The 27,207-nt window shown below is 44.0% G+C and overlaps 1 protein-coding gene across 3 annotated transcripts in view; it reads right to left on the minus strand.

Annotated features, from left to right (window-relative positions):
- foxp4 (forkhead box P4) overlaps positions 1-27,207 on the minus strand; it is a 90,139-nt gene that overhangs the window by 38,445 nt on the left and 24,487 nt on the right. For all 3 annotated transcript variants that reach the window (XM_041033642.1, XM_041033641.1, XM_041033643.1), the window contains exons 2-3: positions 17,369-17,548; positions 850-939 (exon numbers count right to left, since the gene is read on the minus strand). In XM_041033642.1, coding sequence (XP_040889576.1) covers positions 850-939; positions 17,369-17,539 — 261 coding nt within the window. In that variant the 5' untranslated portion in view covers positions 17,540-17,548. The remainder of the gene's footprint in view (positions 1-849; positions 940-17,368; positions 17,549-27,207) is intronic.

The raw sequence follows: 27,207 nt of genomic DNA on the forward strand, positions 1-27,207 counted from the left end.
TATCCCTCTAAGACAAAGCTACAAATAATTGCCTTCTACCTACACGTCCTTCACAGTACTACTACCTTTACAAGCGAAAAGTTTCCAAATTTTCCCAAAAGCACCTTCCTGGCTTCAGACACCGCAGATGAGATATGACCTTATCTTTGCATATGACTCACATCCGTCTTTCTCTTTCTTCCATCTCTTTCTTCATTTCCCATATTGCAATGGCCCAGCTGTCTGTTTCTCATGTGGCATGTTATTGAGAAGAACACAGCAACAGCCAGACTACTTGCTGCTCTAGTAGACCCATGGCCCCACTTTATTGATATGAGACACAGCTACAAATCAAACTCGTGCATGCACTCCGCACATCACATAATTGTAAAGAACTGCCAGAGGTAATGTCATGTGTGATTTTTATCAACATACACTGATAGTAATAATGTGGGCATGCTGTCTGTGTGTGTGTGTGTGTGTGTGTGTGTGTCTGTGTGTGTGCCTCCTCAAGTGTCTTTCAGTGGGGATCCTGCACTCCAGCTAACCCCACTCTCTCTGCTTACTGTGGAATTCAGCTCTGAAAACAGCTCGCTACCCAATCACTACAAAGACCTCATTCACACACGCACTTACAGACACACTAACAATGACACACACATGCACTCAAGGAAAGAGAGAGAGACACAGACAGAAGGAGGGAAAGGGAGCGAAAAGTATATCACAGAGTGTAGTTGACGTGGCAGGTTGGTGAAGGCAAAGCTGCAGCAGCCAGGGGCTTAATGATATACAGATTATGACAATGCAGCAGTTGGGCTGTGTATCTGTGCGTGTATGTGTGTGTGTGTGTGTGCATCTGTGTGCTCTGACCTGCACAGGGCTCTGTTTGACCTCGTTGCTGCCAGGGGAGTTGAGTCCAGAGGCCTGCTGGAGGAGGAACTGTCTGGCTGCCTGAAGCGCCTACAAGAGAGAAATAGAGATGATTAGATATTCATCATGCACATATGTTCATACAGTGGAATATGTATATTTATTAACAACACACTTAAAAGTCACACACCTTCTAAAGTTACGCTTTACTTTTACATTTTTTTTAAAAGTCCACGTGTGTATGTTCAGATTCAAATAACACACAGACACACATAAATCAAACTTTTTCAATTTAGATAAAAGACAAACACAAAAACAGTCTCTCATATTGGCCACTCTCTAAACCTTCTGCTTTTTGCCAAGCTGTCAGGTCTGATTTCCTCAACCTGAGATGTCCACCTGGCACGCACACAGTACGCTCAAGTATGTGCATCTGCACTTTGTGTGTGTGTGTGTGTGTGTGTGTGTGTGTATGTGACTGAGTTCATCCCAACTCATTCAAAACCTTTAACTCCAAACTCGGACCATCTCCTCTTTCCATTCTTTGTTTCTTCGCTCTCCCATCTGTTTCACTCTCTCTTCCACAACTCTCCTCCTCCTCTTCCTCCTCGTCCGCCTCCTCCCTTTTCAGAGGAAGGTGCAAAGTAGGTTTTCCACATCCTCTGAGGCAAAAGTGTGTCAGCATATCTTCATGTGTGTCAGTTGCTCTGTATTTGCATGTGTCAGAGTGATGTAAGGAACCATTTGCCCTGATGTGCCCTAAAGAGCTGTGACTAACCACCACCCACCTCTTCCTATTTCTCCCCTTTCTGCCCTCCAGTGCCGTCTATTCAAACCAGTGACACCATCGCTCTCTTGCTCTCTGTCTTCATTCGTTCACTTTGCCCTTGAGTGTTGCCGATTCATCCTTTCGACACTGTTACCTCAGCCATCCCTCCCACCGTCCATCCTCACATCTACCTTCCTCCTCACCCTTAATAGTATTATAAACTCTGCAAATGTTTTTCACTGTTCATAATATTTCCCTCTATTCTTTGCTGTGTTGCTTGTTGCAGTATTAAAGACTCAAGCTTTCTGTCATCAAGACAAATCCGTCCCCGAGGAACGGGCATTTCTGTTGGAATGTCTGAAAGGCTCCGAAAACAAAACAAGAAAACACCCATGTCAAAACACATGAGCTGCCTCGCACTTACTGTAAGCACATACTCACACAAACACGCACGCACGCACGCACGCACACACACACACACACACACACACACACACACACACACACACAAGCTCATGACAGAGGGTTTGAGAGGAGAGACAGCAGGATGCACATTTGCTTCCTCTGACTCAAAAGGGGAAAGGTTCCTTAGTAAATATTGATTTATGAAAGTCTGTGTGTGTGTGCGCGCGCATGCGGATGTGCACACCGCAAATTAACGGCCAGAATAAGGGATGTTCTTTACCATGGAAGCTCTTACTCAACCACGAAGCACGAAAAATCAGCTTTTTTTTTGTAGTTGTGCATCGTTTCACAACCACAGAAAATTGTAACACTGTGAAAAAGTGCAGCACCCACTTACTGTATACTGTCACGTATTTAATGATTTGTCAAATCAGAAGCTTGGGTACATTTAGTAATGTTTAATTACAAAAACAGAGAGGAGAGATTACAGGGAGACAGAAAGAGAGAAGTTCTCTGTGCAGTCAGAGTGATGAAAACCATCTGTATCGAGCACACTTGCTACTTTTGCTGAGACCGCAATTAAAACACACACTCACGGACGTGGCGGTGGATGGGCCTATACAAACACACACACACATGCGCACGTATTTTAACACTTTAACAAAAATCTTGGGAACCCCCTCCCATTTACTGGTTTGACCTCAGCATTAAAGCAGGAACAGACATACACACACACACACACACACAGAAACACCAAAAAAACACAACCGCCCAGTTTGTTGGCATGTGGTGTGAATTACTCCTTGAACACCCTGTCTGCCCAAGAGTGAGAGTGTGTGTTTGTCTGTGTGTATGTGGGTGTGTGGGTGTGTGTGTGTGTGTGTGTTGGCAGGAGTTGGGGAGGCATGTCTGGCAACAATAAGGGACAATTCCACCCAAATTACCACCCTGATTACCACTATATTAAAGAGCCATTTATGGCTTTCATAAACGGTACAACCAAGCAGAGGTGATGCCTGTCTCCTCTCCTATGCCTGTATTCATAGATGTGTGTATATGTGGGAGAGACAAGAACTACAAACCAAGTATGTGATTCTCTAGATATTTAAACAATGTCTGCATTGTGGATTGTAGGTTTATTCAAACATGCCACCGAGCTAAGAGGCAACATTATTGAAATCACCTATTGTAAAGCTGTTATGTTAAAGTTTTATCCCCTAACCACAGGAAAAACCTGTTTAGTACTGGCTGGCAGGTGTCCATTAAAATTGGATCAGCTGAGGACTGGGAAATATTAATAAAAGTATTTTCTGCTATCAGTAGAAAAAGTTTTTTGGGAGGGGGGGCGGGGGGCGGGGGGGGGGGGGGGGGTATTCAATACAGTGAATTGTGTCCCAATGTTATATAATACCACACAATGCTCTTCTTTCTATTCTAAACCTTGTTTTCTAATTTGTCTTTTAATTACAATACTCATTAATTTGAACCACAGATTTTTGTAAAACTTGAATACAATATGATCGTTTCATCGGGACGTGTTTCTGCTGAAAATCAGTGAACGATAATATTAAGTTATCATCGCCCAGACCTGGGACGGTTCAAACACAGCACAAGTCAACAGTCGCACCACCGTTCACATCAACAGATCACATGAACAGATCTGACACTAACCATATCAAGGTAACTACAAACCTTATACAGTGGCTGAAAATTTAAACAGCCTTATTTTTATCCTTTGGCAAGAACCAAGATGCAAGAGAGACACTACACACTGAGGTGTTTCAGTATAGAAAATAATGGACTCAGCGAAGGAAACACATTAATCTCCCTCACCTCCTAGTCATAGTTCACAAGTGCTTTGTATTATTCAGCCCATACTAACCTGTCTACAAGTAAATGGAGGGATGTTACCACACTGCTCTAAACACAGAAGCTTGATTTCACTAAATCCATGGTTTTATTTTATGGATATTTATTATAGGTTTGGTCCAGAATCTCTCTCTCTCTCTCTCTCTCTCTCTCTCTCTCTCTCTCTCTCTCTCTCTCTCTCTCTCTCTCTCTCACACACACACACACACACACACACACTCTCAGGAGCCACCAGCAACCAGAGCCAAACTCTCTCATATCTACTTTGTCAAGAAGCACTCCTCTTCTTTGACCCTTCTCTTTCATTTCTCCTCTTCACATTCACTCCTTGCTTTTTTCTCTCTGTGACCTGGGTGAGCTGTAGCATTGTAAAGAATGCCCCCCCCCCCATCTCATCCCCTCCACACTCACCCACCTACACACACACACACCAGCTCCACCTAGACTCCCCTAACCCCAACTCCCCGCTCCCCCTGTGGCATTCTTGGGGGCGCACTGCACCTTTAAAGAAAATATGAGGGAGGCCTAAGAGGGAGGCCCAACAACAGAGTCTTTGTGCTGCCGCGGAGCACACACACAAGTACGCACACACACACGTATACACACATCAGTGGTGTCAGACAGGTTTTATTAGAGTGAGAGAGGGAGGGAGGAGGAGGAGGAAGGGGAAGGAGGGGTGAGGAGGTCACTGCTCAGCTTGGAGGCCTGAGAGCACAGTGTGAGTGTGAGTGTGTGTGTGTGTGTGTGTGAGTGTGTGTGTCAGTTCAGTGTGTGAGTTCTTCTGACTTGTCATCGCTCCCCTCTGTAAATCATCGCCTCTGACACAGCCTTTAATAACAGTGCATTTTTTAATTCAGCAGGGTCACACACACACACACACACACACGCACGCACGCACACACACAAACACACGCACACACACGCACGCACACACACGCACGCACACACACGCACGCACGCACACACACACAGATACACACACACACACAGATACACACACACACACAGTAAATGCTAGTTTCTCTCCTTAACAGATTCCCAAAAAATGGCTGACAACTATGTTTCTTTGAAAGGAGGGGGTGGTTGATGGTGCAGTTAGAGAAGCCATTAGAAAAAAATGGACAGAAATTTAATTTTGCTGCGTGTGTATTATGATCTTACGGTGAGTATATGAGTGTGTGTGTACATGCACACCTAACATGGCTGTCAAGTTACGAGTTGAATCTCATTTTTGAAGAACAAAAATGTAACAACCAACATGTAACAAGGCCAGTGCTCTTTAGATAGATAGTGTGTGTGTGTGTGTGTGTGTGTGTGTGTGTGTGTGTGTGTGTGTGTGTGTGTGTGTGTGTGTGTGTGTGTGTGTGTGTGTGTGTGTGTGTGTGTGTGCCTGTGCCTGGCTCAGGTTGCTAAAGCAAACAGGTCTGTGTGTGTGATGAATCTGGCCTCTAATCCGCCCAGTGTGTTTGGGTGAGACAGGGAGAGAGAACGCAGGAATAAGCAAAGAAATCTAAACAGAGGGAGGGGGAAGGGGAGGAGGGGGGGTTAGACAGAGGGAGAGAGAGAGAGAGAGAGAGAGACAGGTGGGTACCATATGTTGGAGTAATCCGTCAGCACTGACTGAGGTCCATTGTTGACGGCCGAAACGAAACAAACCCGTCCCCCTTCTACCCTCTCCTCCTCACCTCCCCCCCGTAGATAAACAGCCCCCGGGGCAGACAGTGGGCTGTCCTTGGGGGAGAGGGAGGAGGAGGAGGAGGGTAGGGAGTTAGGAAGGGCAAGGGGGAGGCAGGTGGTATCAGATTTCTTCGCTCTTAGACCAAGAAGAAGAGAGTGCAAAAAAGAAAGAAAGAAAGGAGCACAAGTAATGGTGAGTGAGAGGCTCATGTTTTCATCTGTCCACGACAGAGCTAAACCAGGCTAGACTAAGCAAGTGATTCAGATGTTTCAGATCTCTACTGTGCCAAACAAGTATCCCCTGTCTGCCTTACTAGCTCAGCAGCCTGGGAAGAGAGGCTTGTAATGCGCCTCTCCTCCATTCCTCTATCCCTTTTCTTCCTCTTGAGAGAACGATAGATGGAGAGACGGGTAGAGAGATATAAGGTGAAGATGTAGAAAAGAGCTTGTCACACCCTGCTGCTTCTCTTCAGGCCTGCACGCTCTCTGATTTTGGATCAGTGGGAGAGACCAGGTTCAGAAAGGAGCGGTGGATCTTCTTTTTTCTTTTTTTTTTTTTACACTTACTTCCCTCTTTCTCTCTATCTCCTTTCTGGAGTGCTGTCATTGAAGCTGAAAGCCAAGCTAAAGCTGCATCGATGCTGCCATCCTCATGGGTCACCTCGGTGATCCCTCATATCCATGTGCACTGCGCCTCCTCACTTTGGCTCCAAAAAAAAAAATACCTTGAAACTCCAATAAACCCCTCCCCTCCTTCTCTGGATACTCAGGAGGAATCATGATCAGAGACGAAGATGAAACAAGACTGAACAGATGTAACACAATCTACAAAGCATGTAAATTTGTTAAAAGGATGATCATACACCGTACCGTACTAGCTCACCTGCCTTCAGTGGCTGGCCCAGTATTTACACCCACGCACACTGTGCACAAAGTCAGATTACTGAAAAGGTGACAGTGTGGTTGCTGTATGACTTTGGGGCATTTATGAGTGAAGGGCTTGGTTACACCCGCAGTGGAATCTCACGTATCAAATGCATCACTGTCAGTCACCACAAAAGACAAGAGTGCTTTCCCAGATCACTCTCCATATAATGTATAACTCACAAAAGTTTGGCTGGCATCTCTCCAAGTATTCTGTCTTTCTTGTGCCCTGTCCCCCCCCTCCCCTCTCCTCTCTAGAAATCTGTTACCCATACCCTTATTCACCACAATAAATTCTGAGAGCAGATATGGGTTAGACGGAGGCCTAAAATAGACTGTCCAGGCCTACCAGTGGAAACCAAGCCCCATGAATGCAGCTGTTGGCCTTATGAGGGGACCCTCGCCGTCCCTTGACTGTCAAACAAACACCCACTACTGTGGCAGCAGCTGTGGGAATGGAATAGGTAGCTAAAGGTAAATGCCACATTTAGGATTAGCACGGAACTACTTAAGGGATGGTTTGTAGCATGTAGCTTTTTCTTTATCAAAATCTACCTTACACTGTTTTGTGTAGTAACTGTAAATAGCTGAAAAAACTGACAGTCTCATAACTTGTTGTAGCTGTTAACCATGAACCATCAAAGCCAGCGTTTTCATTCCAACCAAAAACTGCAGCAGCTGATTTCACTGATGCTCATATTTTCCTGCAGATGTTAAATTTAATGGGAAATTTGCAGGATTATGTTTGGGAAGTTGCTTTGTGGCATGAAAAGGAGAAAGGAGAGCGGTCTGCTGAGCAGGTACCAAAAACTTTTTTTTTTGTCTGTACAAAATAAGAAATTGTGTTCTTAAATACATAATTCTTTAATCCATAAATACATAATACTGTTGTGGAAATACTGTGAGAAAATGTTTAGGCTAACTGTCAATCATGTCTTAATTTGTTTATGGTAGATACAACACTGGAAGAGGTCATTTGTCAAAAATAAAAACAAAAAAACAAAAGAAAACATTGTAAGCCTTTAAAATTTGATGCAATTTTCCTATAGATCACATGGGTAAGGATGGAGTGGTACATATATTTAGGGCAGATCAGGGGTTTCCCGGGGGTAAACATATAGGGGTAAGGGGCAGCCTGAAGCAAAGCCTGCTAAAGCCGCCCAATTTCATGGTGGGTTACAAATAAACTATTCTCTGCCAAGACTTCGCCCCTTTCCTCTCAACTCTTCCTCATGTACGCCTTCTCTTTTTCTGGTATTAATCAGGTCTTTCCGGCCTCCCTTCACCAGCTTTCCTGCCATTTGTTTTTGCTCATAGCAACGTGGACTTCAAACCAGTTGTCCACCAATATAACTGAGCTTGCGCGGCACTGAATACCTCAATCTGTTTAGGCCGCCGTCAAGCTGAAACTATCTGGGACACCTTCAGAAATACCAGCCAGCCGCAATCCCGTTCAGCTATTTAATGTAATGTTTCCGCAATATAAAGGCACCGTTCGAGAGCTGAGGTTTTAAAACGGCTGAAGCAAGCTTCTCTGGGCCCAGACTGACCATTAAAGAGAGGAAAGACCGCGTTCAAGAGCCAACGCAATAAAAACTCACAAACTCCAAAAGAACTTCAAAATATGCCGTAATGTTTGAAAACCCTGGCTGATTTTAGATTTTTTTTTTCACATCCTATTTTTCACAAAAGGGACCTGTTCTAAACTCCGGGGACCCTGCCGTTTTCCAGATGGTTCTCTTCAGTTCAAAACTGTTTTGTGAAACGAGAAAACCTCTCCCCTTCAACTACGTCCCTACACTCATCTAATGTTTCTATTGATTCACAGGGGTATATGCACGGCCATAAAAAGGAGCTGACTGAATACCCAGGACTGCTCTATATCATGGCACAATTCATCATCACGCACACACATCTTCAACGCGCACACACACACACACACAGAGGAAAAAAATCTTCCTTAGGAGATGTCAGCTTTTCTCTATGAAGTGAAAAGGGCATCGAGAGATAGACAATTAGGAGAGGAACTCCCTTCCTCAGAATATAAAAGCAGCTCCCTCTGTACTGTAGGCCTCATCTCAGTCCAGGCAGCTAATTGATGGCAAATAGCTCTACAGCAGTTTCCTCACACACAGACACACACACACACACACACACACACACACACACACAAATACACGTCATACATTATATACACATATGCAGTTTCCCTGCGGTTTTCAACACAGCTCGTTTGGCAAGAGAGGAAGGTCTCACTCCAGACAGACCCAGCCCACAGCGGAAAGCACACCCACAGACACACACAGTGTACCTTGTAATATTTAGCCCTCATCTCGGATAAGGTAGGACAGTTAAGTAGTTTGGTCATGCTCCTGGGAAGACAAGGCCACTTAGGTGCTGGGTCTTAGTTGGATGACCTCCAGAGTTTAAGCTGCTTCTCCTGCCCAACAAGAGCAGCTCCTGAGAGGGGAGACTGCGCGAGGCCAGCCCATGATGAGGATAGCACTAGCCTGGCAACCAGGCCTCACATATGGAAACCGTTTAACTGTTATTATTAATAACCAAAAAAAAAAAAAAAAAAAAATCAAACTAATAACACATGCAAGACACTGCCAAGACCCAGCTCAGGAGACAGAGGGAAAACACATACATACACAAACAGAGACTGTCTGCCATGTGCACATGCATACACAGACACATACACACATAAAGACGCCTACTGGTTAAACAGAAAAACACGTTCCTAGTCAGTGGCCTGCAAAAGTATTAGTCTGCCTGCCTGCTTCGATGGAAATAAAACTCTTTCATGTTTTTGGTTCAGAGGGTTTTCACACCTGGTTGCGGCTGTGGAGATGGAGATGGACACACCCTCACACCCACCCGTACCACACACACACACACACACACACACACACACACACACACACACACACACGCATGCATGCATGCATGCACACACACACGCACACAAACACCGGAAGTGGGCACGTACAACAAAGGCTGGCTGCTGTACAAGAAGTTCAACTTCTAAACAAGCACAAAATCTTTAACTTCCTCAAATGAGAAGGGCTGGGGTGTGTTCTATAAAAGGAAAATGGGGAAGTGTTTGTGTACGTGTGCTACAGTCAATCCATCCAGATGTGAACGGGTACTTTTTTCAATTCAAAATAACCTAAAGCCCAGTAATTTTCTTTTCTTTTTCTATTCTTGTAAAGCTTTTCTTTTTTTTGACAAGGTTTTGCTTTTGTTGATTTGGCTGACTTTTCTAAATTTTGTTTGGAGATTTGACAAAATGGTGATTCTGTGGGACAAAATTGAGACAGCAAGAGCAAGCAACCGGAACAGTCAGACAGGTTTTAGTCGCCGGTTTATATGTATTAACATGAAAGTACAAATAGAGATAAACACATTAATACCCAAACTTTATTATGGCGAGAGGTTTTGCAGCGCTAATGCCTGGTTTAGCTTTGAGCTACTGTACTTAATACAGTCATGCACAGTTTTTCCCCTTCATTGTCACGTTGTCCAGTACTTAGTTCATATAATAGAATTTAAATGAAAGTTAACCTTTCTGGTACTAATTATAAAGCAATGAAAATGGTGAGTAAAATGTCATATGAAAACTGATTTTTTTTTTTCCATTAAGAAAGCTGTCCTTGAATGAGCTTAATTTTAGAGCAGCATTTTTAGCATCTTAGTTTTAAATAAGTTGAGACAACAGAGAAGAAACTTCTAATTAACTTTTCATATTATTATGTTAGGGTATTTGGGTGGAAGCCAGCAAGAAAAACTCATTTGTCATTTGCTGATATCATGTTTTTTCAAAACAAGTTTTATTATACTTAATTTTTGTTTCATATGTTTTGAGTTTTGGAACTTTTTACTAACAAGACAACAAATGCATTCTGTCAATCAGGTGGAAAAAGGCTGTCACGCAGAGTCCCAGTGCTCGAGAAGAAAGCAAACGAAAGAAAGAGAGAGAGAAGAGCTACATTCCTCTCCTCCTCCCTGTTGACTCTAATCTCTCTTTTAAAATGGCTCACACAAAGAACCAGCACAGACTAGCTAATTAGCAACACTTTAGGCCTCTGCAGCTATTGTGTGTGTGGTGTGTATATGTGTGTGTTCATTGTGTGCATCCCGGGCTCTCGACTGTTTCCAGGGTAACTACTTGCCTAGCAGCCTTGTAAGCGTTGCACATTTTGTCTTTACTCTTTACCTTTTCTCGTTCCCCTCTCGGTGTCCATTTCTTTCTGTGAGTACAGAGTGAGGGAATGAAGAAGTAAGGACTTCAAGAAAAGAGAGGAGACAAGGACAAAGATATGAAGCTTTTGCGTGAACTATGTGTGTGTGGGGTTGTAAACTAACGCTCTCTTGTTTGAGCACCTCACCCCAAATGAACTATGAAACTGTGCATCTGAGAAGCTGTCAATTAAAACCTATTATGGTCGTTGCTTTTTGACAGAAAAAGCCGTAGACGGTGAACCATGTGAACAGGAACCCACACACGCACACACAGAGTCACATCCCAGTGTCACTGACCAGTAATAGTAATGAGGTCATGCAGCTTTGCTCGCTGACCTTTGACCTCTTAAAAAGGCTTCGGTCACCATGGCAATACCTTCTGAAGAGTGTGAGTCAACAATTGACTTTTTCACCCTCAGAAACTTCTCCATGAAGAGTGTTCGTCCCGACTCGTGTGTGTGTATGTGTGTGTGTGTACATGTGTGTGTTATTTACCTGACAGCACAGCCAGGCCTACACAGTATAAGTGCTTCCAAACACTCCCATGGCAACCAAACCCAGCCTAACCCTTTCAGGTGCCTGGGGATGTGTGTGTATAACTCAGTCTCCACAACAGAGACAGGACAGACACACACACACACACACACACATCCTTCTTCTTCTGTTGGTATCTGTCTATTCTTGTCTCTGAGCCTCTTGGCTGGTTGGGTCAACCAACCGTGACTGTGTCCATGCTGGCTGATTTAGCCTGGTGGACCATGTCTACTGTCCGTCTATGCTTTATCCACAAGACTTGCAGCCTTGTAGTATTCCTCTGTGGAACAACTATGACAGTAAACCTTATTGATAGCTAGATTTTACATTTTCAGTCTACTCAGTGTGAAAATCATAACATATCTATTGTGCTGCTGGAACATTGCGGAGTATGAAACTGTATATGGAGGTCATAGAGTGGAGACATACAAAGGGAAAGGATTTGAAAGGACATCAATAGTGAGAACAAAAATCTACTCTCCAACTCTCACTCACTGGATTCTCCAACACTCAATGGCCTGGCTGGAAAAAGCAGTAAAAAAAAAAAAATTTATGGCCGCTCATAAATACAACATCTCAGCATCTCAGAATTAGGACTCAATGTGAGAAAGAAATCACTGAATGACGAATATGAGGAAGGGGAGTCATGTGAAACACATTACTGATCATGAGATTTGTATGTGCAGGTGTGTTTGTGGCATCATGAGTGTATCAATACAAGCAGATTCATATATAGAAAGACTGACAAGGCAAGAAAAAAGGCAAGTAAAAGTCAAAGAGGACAGATAAAGAGAGCTGCTGGTGCTTTTAAGAATCTTAGAGGAAGTTGGGGTTCTATAGGTCTCTTTGTATCGCCGCGGTAACAGCAGTGGGTGTTCTGTGATGCTAGGCAACCCAACTTGCCCCTCCTCTGTCTCAGCATGACCTTTGGTGACCTGTGAACTACACTGACCTCAAACATAAAGAGGAAGGCCAGCCCAGACCTAGGGAAAGCTTTTAGGAGGTGACAGCACTCAGAGCAAGGCCTGGGACTGATTTACTGGCCCGCACACATGACAGACGGACACATGCACTCACACACACGGGTTACACATGCAGACACACACACAGACAGACAGACAGACAGGAAAATGACACACGGACACAAATGGGATACAACCTGTCATGCGGATGCATAAAACTCAAGCATTATGTAATTAAATTAAATCCCACTGCGCTAACAAACCACAAAATGTGTCTGAAAATGTCTCCTCCTCTCCTACAGCCACCCCTTCACCTTCGTCTCCTCTGCACTCCTGACCTGAAAGTGAACTCTAGTGGAGAGCTGGAGGTCAAACAGGACATAACTGTCCGAGTGACCAACATTCACCTCCCATAATTTAGCAAAGGCCTCGCAGCCAGAGCTGCAGAATCACATATGTCTCAAAAACCACCCCACCTCCATCTATACAGACCATAATTACTCAGTCTAGCCAATCTAACAGGAAGCCATATGTTATCTGAATCATCCAGCATCTCTCAGCGTCTGTTAACACACACACCGATTTCATACATCTGTCCGCAAAGCACTCTCGGCATCAAATCCAAATGCGCACTCTTGCACATGTGCATGCACACAAAACAGCTATCTATCATCAGTGTTTGTGTATATCTGAGATCTGTATCGGCTCCCCCTGATCTCCAGTCATCACTGTGGCTCCTTAATTACACCCTTCATTAACTCACATCAGCTCGGTGCAAGTGTATAACTGTGTGTGTGTGTGTGTGTGTGTGTACGAGAGAGGGAGAGAAACAAGACTGTCAGTATATGCTTGTGCATGTGAGGAAAAAGGAAAGCACCGAGGAAAAAATAGAACATGACAAATGGGAGAGGGGATCGAAGCTCCAAACCAATTTCTAAGACTGCCTTTTTCTCAACCAATGTTCCTTTTAAACCCTTGGGGAAGGGAGACCACCGCTTCAATCTGCCTCTCACTTTCTATTTGCACGTAAGAGTGAGTTAAGGACAAGAGAGAGAAAAAGACAGAGAGAAAGAGAAAGAGGAAAAAACCCTCAGTGGTTGGTTTAGTCGACCGACAAGTGGTACTCCTGAGAGGAAACGGCACCTTTTTTGTCACCATCTCTTTCTCTTTCTTCTCCCTCCTACTTTCCCCTCTTCTCTTCCCGTCATCACCAGCCGCAACTACTGCAGCGGCTGGAACACTGGAGGCGATTAATTGATGGCGAGGGAAAACGATGAGACAGAAATGGGTGAGAACAGAGGAGAGAGGTGAGTGACGGTGCTTAAAGTGTGGACGCACATCTGCAAAAAAAAAGGGGGGTGAGCGACGTAAAGAAAAGGCAAGAATTGAAGACACCTGGTTCTCGTCAGAGCACCCTCCACCCAGCCACACACACACACACACACACACACACACACAGAGTTTGAGGTTTGTTAGGATTTATCCTGCTTACATTTCTCCTCCGCTATGCATCATTTCATGTCTACACCCGTGCCCGGCACCTCAGCAAAATGCCATACACTCGCCGCTGCACTCTCACTTTTCCACCTCTCCTTCCTCTCGCCCTATAACTCCGCTCTTTGTTTTGCCTCCCCCTCCCTCCCTCCTCTCTCCCCTCGATGATGGGGTAGAACTGGTCTTCGCCCCCTCTTCCCTTTCTTCTCTCTCTCTTCCCTCTCTCCTGCTCTGTTCTTTCTGGGGAGGCAGACAGGCCACATTCCACAGGGAGGCCCAGGCGCCCTTTTCTGACACGTCTCAGCTTTACACCCCTCCCTCATCCCCCTATTCCTCCTCTCCAGCCCTCCAATGCCCCCCCCCCAGTGTGCTGCCTCTTTACCCCTCCTTTTACCTACATTCCCTCTGGCTATATGTACCATCTCCCCAGTCCCTCGTCTCCGCCCACCCATTATGGCCGCTGACCATCTATCTATCTATCTATCTAAAATTAGATAGATACAGAGAAGATACAGATTCAGAGAACACAGAGAAGGACAGAGGCAGAAAAAGAGTCAGAGAAAGATGGAGACAGGAGACAGAGAGAGGCCAGTACAGGGGTTTGACGGCTGAAGATGGCTGTGATTTCTCTCAGGTTCCCAAGGGGCCCAAGGAAAAGACGGCTTTGTGTTCTGACAACACCGTGCTGTCAGGAGTTCTGTATGTGTGTGTGAGTGAGCGTGTGTGTGTGTGTCTTTTCTGCTCCAGTGCGCACTGGCATGGTGTTTAAGCACCAACACTGGTCTGCACTACACCTTCAGGTGAGAGACTCAAGCGTGGAGGAGAAAAGAACAAGAGGAGGAGGAGGTATATCCAAGACTTTCAAGTTGAAGCAGGAAAGCAGGTTCTTCTACAAGTATGTCAGGTGACCGCTGTCTGTATAGGGGCTGTCTGTATGAGACAGTATTGATTTTATGAGCGGTGGGATAAAAATACAGCCTCTGTGGCCAAAACTCAATTAAAAGTGCGATGGAATTAGGGATGAAAAACTTAGAGACTGAAAGTTAACTGAAGACTTAAACTGTGAAAACAGGAAATAAATTGATGGGAGGCAATTTGTGTTTATGAGGTAGATATAATAAAAATAATATCTGTTACTAGTCTATGTCTAATAATATAAAATCTAATACTGTTTTACACATTATGGACACACAACACAAACCTGAAGAAATAACACCTCTACTCCACTAAATGTAACATATTTTAATACGTTTCAAGACTTTGAATTTGAGATAAGTAAATGCAGGTAGATGATAGAAAAATGAGATAAAAGAGGTGTATGAGAAAAAAAAAAAGCTCCTGGTCGTGGTATCAGTGCAGCCACTCAACAGTGCTCACTGGCACAGAACCCCATCTCATTCAGGGGACGAAGGAGTGGGGGGGAGGCTAGAGAGGTGTATGAGGGCAACCAAGGGCTGGTAATACTGAGCAGAAATGACAGGGACACACACACAGACACATACAGAACAACCCTACTTCCAATGTGGGTTAGCTGTGGGAACAAGAGGGCATCATGATGCTGATGATCCTTATGCACTGTACAGAGTCAGCTGCGCATCATAAAATCCAGGAAAAATTACGACCATAAAATGACTAAAATCCAGGAATCAAGCCTACAATTTGTACAAAAAATAAGGTGCAGAAATGTTAACACGAGGCAAAAATGACATGTGAATCCACACTCAAATGTAAAGTGAAACAGCCGTAAACATGCAAAAGGCTGAGCGTTTCTAGAGTTATTGAAAAATGTCCATAATACAGGAAAGACACACCTCTGCCTCATGACAAGTCAAATCTTTTCAATCTGTGCAAATTGAGTCTAACAGAAAGCATTAAGGAGGGAATTACTACAATAAATTACTGTGTATTTACGGCTATATGTGTGGATGTAACAGTTTCTGTGAGGTAGGGCTGGGATCTGGAGGAAAGGTTGTGCTTCTCTTTCATGGTCCACAGCAGATAGAAGGAAAAAGAAGTACAGTGAGTGAGAGGAAGAGAAAAAAGATGGAAAGAGAGAGGGAGGTATGTTTGTGGTTGGTAACCCGCTCGAGAGAGGAAATACCAGCGTGCACACACACACACACACACAGACACACACACACATACACACACACAGGTGCAAAAACATAGAGAGCAGAGACACGTCCGAGAGAATAAAGACCTGCTTTGTATGAGCTACAGGTTTAGTGTTTATATGTGTGCATTTGTGCATGGCTGTGTATGTGTGTGTCCTCGGCTGAAGGTTGCTGAGGAAGCAGGGTGAGGATGCAGTCAGTGGAAGGAGGAGGGAGAGCAGGACAGGAGTGAAGGGCCTTGAGTGTTCTTCATTCACCTAAGGCTCCATCATTATAATTAGGGGGAATAATTTTAGCAGCAGGGAGGAAACCCTGATTTTTGTTTTTCCCTCTGGGTTTCCTCAACTTGAAACTCAGCTGGTGTCGGTAAGCCCAGAACTCACACTGACCCTCTGTGATGGGCGGACATGACACACAGACACACAAGAGGGAGAGAGTTATAAATATTACCTATATGTTTACAGAGCCAGTGCATAAATACAGAGAATTTCTTCTTTCTTAATCTCTTCATCAATTGCAGCATATGCCACATCTGTGACTGAAAAACATGAATCAGTGAGTTTCCATCATTAGATGACAACACTCAGCGGACATTCTTGTGAGGTTATGGACAAATGACTAATGTAGAGACCTCTAGATGAAAAAACATTGTGTGTGTGTGTGTGTGTGCTATGTGTGAAGGCCTGAGTCCTTCAGAGAGCAATCAGAGAAGAGCTATGTGGATTTTTGGGGGGAATGAGAAATAAAAATGTAGAATTTCATCCAAGACGTTCCGGGAAGTTTGGAAATTCCATTTGACACAGTGGCCAGTGTGTGAGTGCGTGTGTGTGTTTGTGTATGTGTGTGTATGTGTGTGTGTGGGTGTGTTTTAAGGAATAGAAGTGTGTTTGGAGGGGGGGGGACTGACGCACAGGAGGCAAGATAAATAGCATTACTGGAGACACTACACGCTGACGTGTCAAACACACACAAACACTGCCTGATGGATCAGTGAAAAAATAAAACAGAAAGACTCCTCTCACACACTCCTGGAGCATCTGAATCCTATAAGGAATGTGTGTTTGCACGCTATTGTGAGAATATTTGAGTGTATGTATGATCCCAAAACAGGACAAAATGGCGTCTCTCACCTGAGCAGAGCTTACATGGCAGGTACGTCTTCCAATTTTTTTCTCAGCCAGCAACAGCCAGTGAGAACCGTGCGTGTATGAATTATTATGGTGAACTTTGTCCCAGTGGAATTAGTTGGCACATTATGAACGGTGGATAATTAAAGCACCGACAAGCCAACCTGTCAAAGCTGTTCACGGTTCGCACATGCAAGGCTGACAATTACCAGAGTCTGGCTGGCTATATTGTCACATCTGTACATTATGTAACAGCCTGGTGTGTACATGCTGTTCTAGACAATGTACCGTACATACTGTATGTACATGAGTTGCACAAGTGGGAGGTGTTGCAAAACAAGTCTCAAAAGCACATTTACATAGGTAGATATGTAAACAAAACATCACACACACACACACCTGTTGTTGTTGCAGGTGCAGCAAGTCAACGGGACTGATCTCCCCATTGGTGTCTCCGTTAGACCCGCCCTCTCTACCTCCCCCTCCATCTGATTGGCTGCTGAGGCTGCTGACTCCGTTCTGGTTGGACGGCGTCGTTCGAATGGTCTCAGAGGCTGATTCCACCATCATCACTGGCACCTGAGAGCAGAGAAGTGGGAGGGGGAGGGGGAGCGGGGAGGGGGAGCGGGGAGTGGGGAGGGGGAGCGGGGAGTGGGGTGGGGGGGTGGGGTAGAGACAACACAGTGATTGAACAAAAGTGACCTGGGCAGTTTGAGCAGAAAGCCTATGCTCCCATCTGAGTGAACAAACAAGGCAGGAAACTAAAGTAAACACACGCTGAGATAGAGAAGTGAATTGTGTGTGTTTGTGTGCATGTGTGTACTTTGTGTAAAAGGGCTTTTTGGTCATGAGCCAGATACACACAAACATGCCCAAGTGGCCACAAAGCAACACCTGAAGCAGACACTTTTTTGTCTGCATGTGAATGTGTGTCTAGGAGCGTATCCATAGATTTGGATCAGATGTGCAGCAAATCTAAACTGACAAGGCAGTTAATACTCTGCTATACAGTTAAATAACACACACACACACACACACATATCTCCAATAATCAGAGGTGGCTTGTGCGCGCTGTGTGAGCCATGAGCAGGTTGGTCTTTGAGAAAGATCTGTTTGATGCACCTTCATAGGGCCTCTCTAATTAGAGCGTGTTCCCTCCACAAAACCCGACAAAACGAGCCGTTCCTGGATGTGTTGTTGTTTTTTGAGAAACAACGCCTCGCAAACACACAGGCACATTTGCCATCGTTAGGAGCCCGAGCGTGGGAGAGAGAAGACACAGAGGCACACACATTCACGTGCAGAACACACACAAGGCAGCTAATACAAAACAAAACAAACCTTCATACCAGCACGCAGACTGTGAACTCCTAATGACAAGCTCAATCTCGTCTTTCTGCCTCATCCAGTTTTAGAAATTAACACACACAAGTGCATAGTTTTAAAGAGGAAAGTTCTACTGCTTTTATTTCAGCAACCCGGAGTGGGTACACAAAACGCCATCGAGGCATTCTACCCGCCGTCTGCGTGCGACTCTGTGTGTGCATGTACGCGTGTTTTTCAGAGGCGTACAAGCCATGCCTTCTGGAGAAACAATAAAAGGCATTTCACGGGAGAACTTTTCTTTTCCTCTGAGGACTCACTGAATTTTCTGCTGTTGCCTCAATACAGTGGAGATGAATAGAATTTTTTGTGCCAATCAATGCACTGAATAAAAAAAAAACACATTTTAAGACTTCTACAGCAATTTGTCTTTTCACAAAAAAATTGCCTGTTACTTTGAAATCAGTGAGGTCTATGGCTAATCCCAAGAAATTTGGACTTTTTTTTTCATTTTTGCTGGACAGACATGTTACTGTGGATTTCAATGTTTCAAGCGGCAAAAGCAAAATTCCACTCACCATCATGGGACAGTGTCAGAAATTTCAGAGCAGATTTCTGAAGGTTTGAGCACATACAACAAAAAATGTGTATGGCTTAATGCCACTGAGTGTAAGTGAGAAAAAACCTTTTTTTTGGTTTGTTTGTTTGCTTTGTTTTTTAAACAGAGATGCGGTACTGACTCTACCTTGTGGTAACACTGCCTTTGTAAAGTATCTCCCATCTGCTGAAGAAGATCTTGTGACATGTTGAAAAACCAGAGATCAACTACTGCGTGGACTTCGTGGTGAGACTGTTGGCAAATGTGTTTTGTTTTTTTTCATTTGGGTGAAATAAACCTTCAGAAGTACCAGGTGCTTCTGGACAGATTTCACCAGTTCAACACTTCTTCCCTAAAAAGCAGGACCACGTGAAAGCCACAAATCACACTGCAGTATTTTTCCTCGCCACTGACTCTCCCCTGTTTCCCTTCTGGCACCCATCTGCCTGTGAAGTTAAGACTGAGAAATAGAGCGTTATTGTGACATTTAAAACTAGTCACTTAATCTCCAACCTTACTTCTCTTCCCCACACTCTCTCCCTTCTTCATTCTCCTTCCTTCCATCTCTTCCCGCCTCCGTCCAGACCCCTGCTAGGTCAAACTGCTCCCTGAGGTAATATTATGAAGCAAGGCATAGTGCTGAGTGATCAACAGATCCCACCGCACAGTCCACTGACTTTGCACTGCAATAGAAACTCCTCACATCATCACACGTCTCACTAAGCATGAATCACCGGCCTGCTACCTAGCCCACACTATACTGCGCTGTGCTGTAATGTACTGTACACCCATCTGCTTCTTACTCTTCCTCATTGACCTTATTAGCAACGAGGGGAAGAGAGATAAAGACAGACAGTGAGACAGAGCTCGCAGGTGGACAAGGGCCTAATGGGAAAGTGGGGAGTGTGTAAAGACGTGAGCGCATGCCCTCTCTTTCACACACACAGACACACAGGCAATGTGGTATGCTCCTCTAAAGGGTGTGTACTCTGTCATATCCTGTAATGGGTGTATATAAGCTGGTGTAATGGAGGTCGGGAAAAAGGCAGGGGCATAAATCTACCCTGAAGTCTCTGATTAGGACTATGATACACACACACACACACACAAGATGACACACACACACACACGCACACACTGCTTTAAGTTTAAGTGTTTCTGGTAGCAAAGAGGAGTTGCCCATGCAGAGGCCTGCCTCAACCCGCTACTCACTCTTTCTGTGTGTCTCTTTCTCGCTCTCTCAATCTCTCTACATGCTCAGACCCCCTCCAGCTGAACCCCTGACCTGAGAGAGTGTGGGGGGAGACATTCCCACTACCCCGAGGGGACCGAGCGAGGGAGGGAGGAGCGCAGATCAGAGAGATAAAGAATGTGTTTGGAGGAGAGGGAAATAAAAGGCCTCCTTTGCCTTTTAATTGGGATGGAGAAGACAAGAAGGGAAATGGGACTCAACATGTTTCTGATGACTCTGGTGTATACACGTGTATGTGTGCGTGTTTGTCTAAGAGGCTGACACCTACCTTTGTACTGTAATGGATTAGCTCACAGCAAATGCTAGGTGCATGTGTTTATGTGTGTGTCTGGTGTGATTGATGAGCAGAGAGGAGCTGGGATGAGTCCTGTTTCAACACGTAGCTTGTTCAGATGTTCCCGAAAATTTTGCACTAATAATAATCAGAACTCAACTCTCCCTCTGTTCCTTCCCACTGCTGTGGGTGTGTGGAGTTCAAACAAGCCGAGCCAAATGCCCAGTGAGCTGGCTCACCATGGCTGACTCTCAGGCTTTGTTGGAGGGATTGGCTCTGTCAAATTCCTCTTGGTCACCGCTCGTCAGAACTGTAAAGCCGGGCCAGTTTCACTTTCTGTGAATGTGTGTGTGTGTGTTTGTGTGTGAAAGAGAGAAAGAGTTGTGTACAATGTGTATTTATGTGTGCATCTGTGTTTACAGCAGCTTAGTGAGATAATAAGTCTTTATCATGTTATGCCTCATGTGGGAATATTTCCAGCAGTCCCAGAACGCCTGTTCTGTTTCCTCCGCCTTGCATCAGCTCACAGGAACGCTGCTTATTAGGCAAAGAACTGAGGGAATAAGGGTGGGAGGGAAAGTGAGGGGAGGAGGGAGAAGGAGGGAGGGGGGTAAGGGAAAAAATTGTCTGTACGAGTATCTACACTCCATCATCTATCTACTTTCATCTGACTCTTGAATTATCTGTCTTTCTCCTACTCTCTTCTTCCTGTCTTTCTCCCTCTGGTTATGCCTGGTAACTAGTGGCAGGTTCAACCCTGGAAAACATTAAAGTTTTCACCCTGAAATAGAATCCACATAGGTTATTTCTATAATCTTTGATAGTTCAATCAATATTTGTGAGCAAAGGAGACACTCTTCCTGAGACAGAAATCTGAGGAATTGGAGCTCTAACCTGTTTTGTAATCAGGAAACAGAATTTGGAGGAGCCTCTATTGACAGTGAGTGGCTGTGTGGATTCATAAAATATTTGGTTTAGCTGTTACACCCAGAGGGGCTTTATTTCATTATAATTGACAGTCACGAACTAAAAAACACACATGAAAAAACTACCCTGGTTGCTGTCATTGTGTCCACAAAATGTCCTATTTATTGTCAGTACAACAGCTCCAGGATTTGTCTCTTAAAAGCATCACAAAGAGTCTTAGCTATTTTATTTCTGTGCTTTGACAGGGACATGAACACTGATATACACAGACAGATCATAATTTAGTAAACACACCCATATTCTCACACTCTCACCCTGCAAGCTGGCAAAGACTCCTTCACTAAATAAACTGTGACATCGGCCCCCGAGGGAATCTGCTTTAACCCCAAACCCCAGAACAAGCCCAACTATCAGTTCTGGGCTCTTATGTCTCCATTAATCACTTGTTAGGTTCACGAGGGAGAGAGGCAAACAGGAGCACTGAGCAAAAATGAAATACAAAAATAAAAAAATAAAATAAAATGTCTAGTACAGTGAAACAGTTAGTGGTGTTGTGTATTAATATTACAGTAACGATACTGGAGCAGTGACTTGGAAGGACAAGGTGTTCTTGTACAATTGTAGTTTCAGGGCAGAGTTTCCACTGCCTCCTATATATCCTTACTCTTTATCTTTTCATGCAAACAGATATTTAACTATTTACCTAGTTAGGATACCTTGGGCATGCCAAGACATGTTGATTCTAAGAACAGCGTCACCCTAAATGCAGTTAAACGAAAAACTGTCAGAAAGAGAGTTGATGAATTTTCCTATGCAAATCTGCACCGCTGCAGCACTGCGATTCAGCCGTTACAAAAAGTTACATTTTTCGACTATTTTTTTCTTTCTCTTTTCTGACTTGCTAATCGAGATGCACTTTTTTTTTTTACTAGCTCCCTCTGAATACTTGAGATAGTATAATTCTGTCAGTGAATTGCTAAGAAGAAGGATGCATTAAGTTTAATTTAATTTGAAGTCTTGGATCTTTGTGTTAAATCTAAATGTATTTACAAAACTCTGTGATCTAGGCTTAAAACACACAAATGTACACATAAAGTACAGCTAACAACTGTAGCCTATATGTGTCAGATGTCTTCTACTCTCCTGACTCTGAAAGAGTGACAGAAAGCAAAAGGAGAGGAAGAGAGATAGGAGGGATATCTGCGTGGCATTTCTGAGCTGACGTGTGTTAGCTTCAATAAAAGAGAATGAGGTCAGAGGAAAGCTGAAGAAATAACACGCACACAAGTCTCACACAAGTGAGCACACATACATAAAAACATACTGCACAAATTCTTTTTCCATCATTTCCCTCTCCAAGTTTGGTTGTTTCCTCAGCAGCTGGCCGCTGCTACACTCTAGCCAGATTTGCAGCAGGATACAAGACCAGGGAAGCCAGGTAGTCTTCCATGCAGAGCTAAAGCTAGCAACTAACAGCGCTGCTCCAGGGTACTCTGGCAGGCAGCCAGCGCTAACAGGTTGGCTAACAGCAAAAGGGCTAATGCTAGATGTCTGCGGCTGCCCTGGCCCTGCTCCAGTGCTAACAGGTGAACTCCATTATCCTGCAGACAGATAGTCAGTCAGATGTGGGCCAATATCTACTACTGGCTGGCTGGCTGGCTGGCGGGCTTCAAAGAGCATCATCAAGCCAGAGAGAGAAGTTAGCAGCACAGGCCTAAGGTCCGACCTTCAGTGTGCTGTGCAGCTGGCTAATGAAGAAGCCAGTGCTGTTGTTGAAGAGTGAAGAGAAGAAGAGGGGGGCTCAGAGTGCAAATGATAAGAAAATCCCCTGCTATTTAAACATGGGGAGTTCCTCTGTACTTCTGCAGGACTGTCTGCCATATGGCAGAGTTTGTCTGAGCGTTTAAGTGAGGGTTCATGTGTACATGTAAGCTCCGCACGTGCATGTGTGCTTTCTTGTCTATTGGCTGTACAGTATGTAGCCTGCCATATATGCTTTTTACCCCCTCCTCTCTGGCGTGTATGCCTGTGTGTGCGCGTGCATGTGTGAATTGTGTGTCTGCTTGCCTGCCTGCAGTTCTCTGAAGACAAAGTCCCTGTTTACAGAGCCCATAAAGATTAGCCTCCCTCGGTCAGGTGGGTTCTGGAGCCATAGGTAAACACACAGCACATTCCGCACCGATGAGATCGCTCTGTATGTGTGTATGACCGGGGCAAACATACACTCCTGCCTTCACCTCGACCCTTCCTTTAGAGTGCAGTAAGTGATTTACCAGCTTGCAGACTGCTGTCTGTTCGAAATACTGAAGACAGACACAAAGATATGCACACGTACACACACACAAATATTTGTAGAAGGAGCGGACTTCATGCACACCTCATTTATCTGAGCCTAAAATCACGGGTTGTACATTCCTAAAGAGGTAAAGCCTGCGCATGTACATGTGCGCGTTCACGCGTGCCAGTTGGAAATCATCCTGTGATCATGCGGATGAAAAAATACCCACTTTCCCCTTCATCTCTCCCCCCTTGTCCTGAGAGGTAATGGAGGCTGAGGTCAGGCTATGACAGTCCACACAGCTAATACTCAAATTGTATTTAACATGGTGGAACAGAGGTGAAGAGGGGAGGTGGAGGAATGGAGGGCAAGAGGGAGAGGAGCTTGGAAAAAGGCGACGTGCCTTTATTTGGATCTGAAACCAGCTAGTGTGCCGCGGAGCAATTAGCAGCTCTGTCCTACGAGAGCTCTTTATTAGAATGACCTTCACAGTGAGGGGGAGGAGGGGGGGGGGGGGGGGGGGGGCAGAGAGGGAGAGAGAGAGAGAAAGGGAGAAGAAGAGAAATTTTGAGAGGGATGAAAAGGTGTCAGTGGGGAAATGGACAAACGACATGAAGGTGAAATAGATGAGTAAACTGAGACTTAAGTACACTGAGATTTAATTTTTGTATTTGCACGACAGATGCAACGTGCAGATGGTGTGTGGTGAATCTGATCTGTTTGACCCTTAGGCCACCCCGTACCAAAAAAACAGGTTGACAGGAGGTGACAAGAATTTCTAAATGTGCACACACATTCACAATTTTAGTCTTCAGTCTCTGAGTCTGTGTGTTGATGTCTGATATGTGATAGGAAAACTCTGTGGGTGTGTGTGTGTGTGTGTGAGCAGGTGCATGCGAACTGTCAAGGATACATGAATGCTCAGTCCCATTAACCATATGAAAAAGTGGAATATCCTTCAGTTTATATTAAGAGAACACTGTCTTTCAAACAGGAAAGTGCTCCATTCCTGACACTGATATCTTCCACCTTCACCAAATAAATGACTCACTTCCTAACTTTAATTATACGGGACACTTTATATTTTATTGCATGAAAAGGCAAAATTGTGAAAGAAGAGGTATATTTTCCCAAGAGGCAAATCTGTTGTAGTTTGCTTAAGGTGAGACGTAATTCCATTTATGATCAAAATTTGCATTACAAGGACGATAAAGGGAATAAATTTAATAATACCTGAAAACGAGCGAGAGAATTACAATAATAAAAGGTTACAATGGATTTTAAAAAATAGTGGTGTAAAAAATATAAATAAATAAATATCAAAGTGGACATGATATAATTTTATACATCAGCTTTCAAGTCGGGCACTTTGCATTTCCTAGTTAATTAATAGATTGGATCAGAGCAAGTTTAATCAAATATAATTGAATAAGTCCACAGTAAAAACAGGCCAGACTTTAAAGGAGACATGCGGAGAAAATGATAGCATGTCCACTTTTCAAATTAATTGAATTTTAGTACTTTTGAACTTGGTCCAAGCTGTTACAGAGGTAATTAATTCACATCCTATCCAAAAGTGCTAAAACAAGATGATATCCCTGAGCATTCAGTATGGGTGCACACACACACACACACACACACACACACATTTTTTTCTTTCAAAAAAGCAAAATAAAAATCCACACTGTTGCACACCAATGACAGACTATAATGTATTCCATGTAACTGTTAGTTTTCTTCTTCTTCTTCTAGTCTTCTTGCTCTTTTCTCCTTACTTTTGTCTTACAGGCCACAACTAAAATATTAATAATTTCTCAGGCAGTTCTCATTGCATTAAAAAATGTCTCCTTTATAATTTATCAGAGAAAGAAAAATCTTTGTTATAGTGACAAGCATGCTAATTAATAGAAGTAGAAGGAACATTGAGAGAAGTCATACTAATTTGGAACATGCTAATATTAATAGAATAATTTATGGCACAGTATAAATAAATTAATAGAGTAATTCGTTTGAAAAAGGGATGCCTTCAATTCAATTTGGGAGAAAAGAGCAAAAAAAAAATGTCTGCCTCTTGGACAAGGACATTAATAACAGTGCTCTATCACCAGAAAAAGAAAAAGAAGAGACAAACTAAACATGCACTGTTCACTTTTAAAGTGCATCAATATTTCAGTCAGTTAATGAAAATTGGATGAAGAACACTTGTATTTCCTGTCTTGTTATTTTCATTTGCTGTTTAAGGACTTTTTGACTGATACATTTGTGCAGAATCTGCAAAAGGCAGCTACTTTTTTTTTTTCTCTTTTAAATGAGATGCCTCTTACTCTTCCCATTGGCTTCATGTAAACTAACAGCTGTGTGCCAGGCAGTGGACGAGAGAGGCAGAGAAACAGAAAGAGTGAGAGAGAGAGTAACAAAGACCGAGAGCGAGAGAGGGAGAAGTGGACTGGGTCATTACTATCCTTATTACTCCTCATTAAAATACACCCATCACAAAGACATTCTGCTGCGTGTGAGTGTGTGTGTGTGTGTGCGCCTGCACGGGTACGCATGTGAGCGAGCATGTGCGTGTGTACATTTCTGGTGTTCCTGATGTGCACGTGTGTGTCCGTATGCAAAAGTGACAAAAAAAGAACAATATAATTGGAGAAATGTACGCAGTAATAATAGGTATTCAGAAAATGATAATTCATATTAAACAGGGTGCACAAAGTCAGCCTCATTTGCATGTTTTAGATTATATGCATTTCAAAAGTAATTTCCGCAGGGCATATGAATGACATTAATTCCCGGGCGGGTTCTGCTATAGACCTCAAACTATCAAACACTCAAACATTTAACAGATGAAAAAAAAAAGAGGGAGCTGGTGCCTTGGCAAGGGGAGATTTCAAGGTTAAAGTATTTGAATGTGAATTTTTAAACTTCTGTCTTGGTTTGTTTAAAGTTGCTCCACAGCTAGACTAAGAGTTTCATTAATTTGAAGATTCAGTGAACCACAGATGTTTTTTTTTTCTTACTCAGCTGTATGTGTGCATATGTGTGTGTGTGTGTGTTTTCCTGTACCAGTCCGAGAAAGACACCTCTCCTCCTAATCCACCACTATTTCCTCAGCAATAAGCCTGAATTGGTCTGACTCACTTGTGAGTCATGTGCTTGTGTCACTCCAGAACCAGACTAGCACAATCCAGCAGAGAGAAAGAAAAGACAGAGCTCCAATAGCCCACATGAACTGACCCTAACTGAAGGAGGGGAAAGAAAAAGTGATGAAAAGGATGAGAAAAAGGATGTGGCGAGGGAGGGGCACGGGGACAATGGGAAGAGCGGGCAGAAGGAGAGGGAGAGACAGAGGGTTCCCTCTCCTCGTCTGTTCACGCCGAGAGGAAGACCCCGGGGCAGGAAACAGGCTGGATGAATGTGTGATTCCAGTGGAAAACTCTGGATGCCATGGACAACATTCTTCTCTTATTAGGGAATCTGGTCTGCAGCCACATTATAGCGCCTGACTCATTACTGCGTATGTGTGTGTCTATCAGACAGACACACATGCTGCACGCGCACACACACACACACTCACACACACACACAC

Source organism: Toxotes jaculatrix, chromosome 3 (genome assembly GCF_017976425.1).
Source record: "Toxotes jaculatrix isolate fToxJac2 chromosome 3, fToxJac2.pri, whole genome shotgun sequence".
NCBI classification, from domain to species: Eukaryota; Metazoa; Chordata; class Actinopteri; family Toxotidae; genus Toxotes; species Toxotes jaculatrix.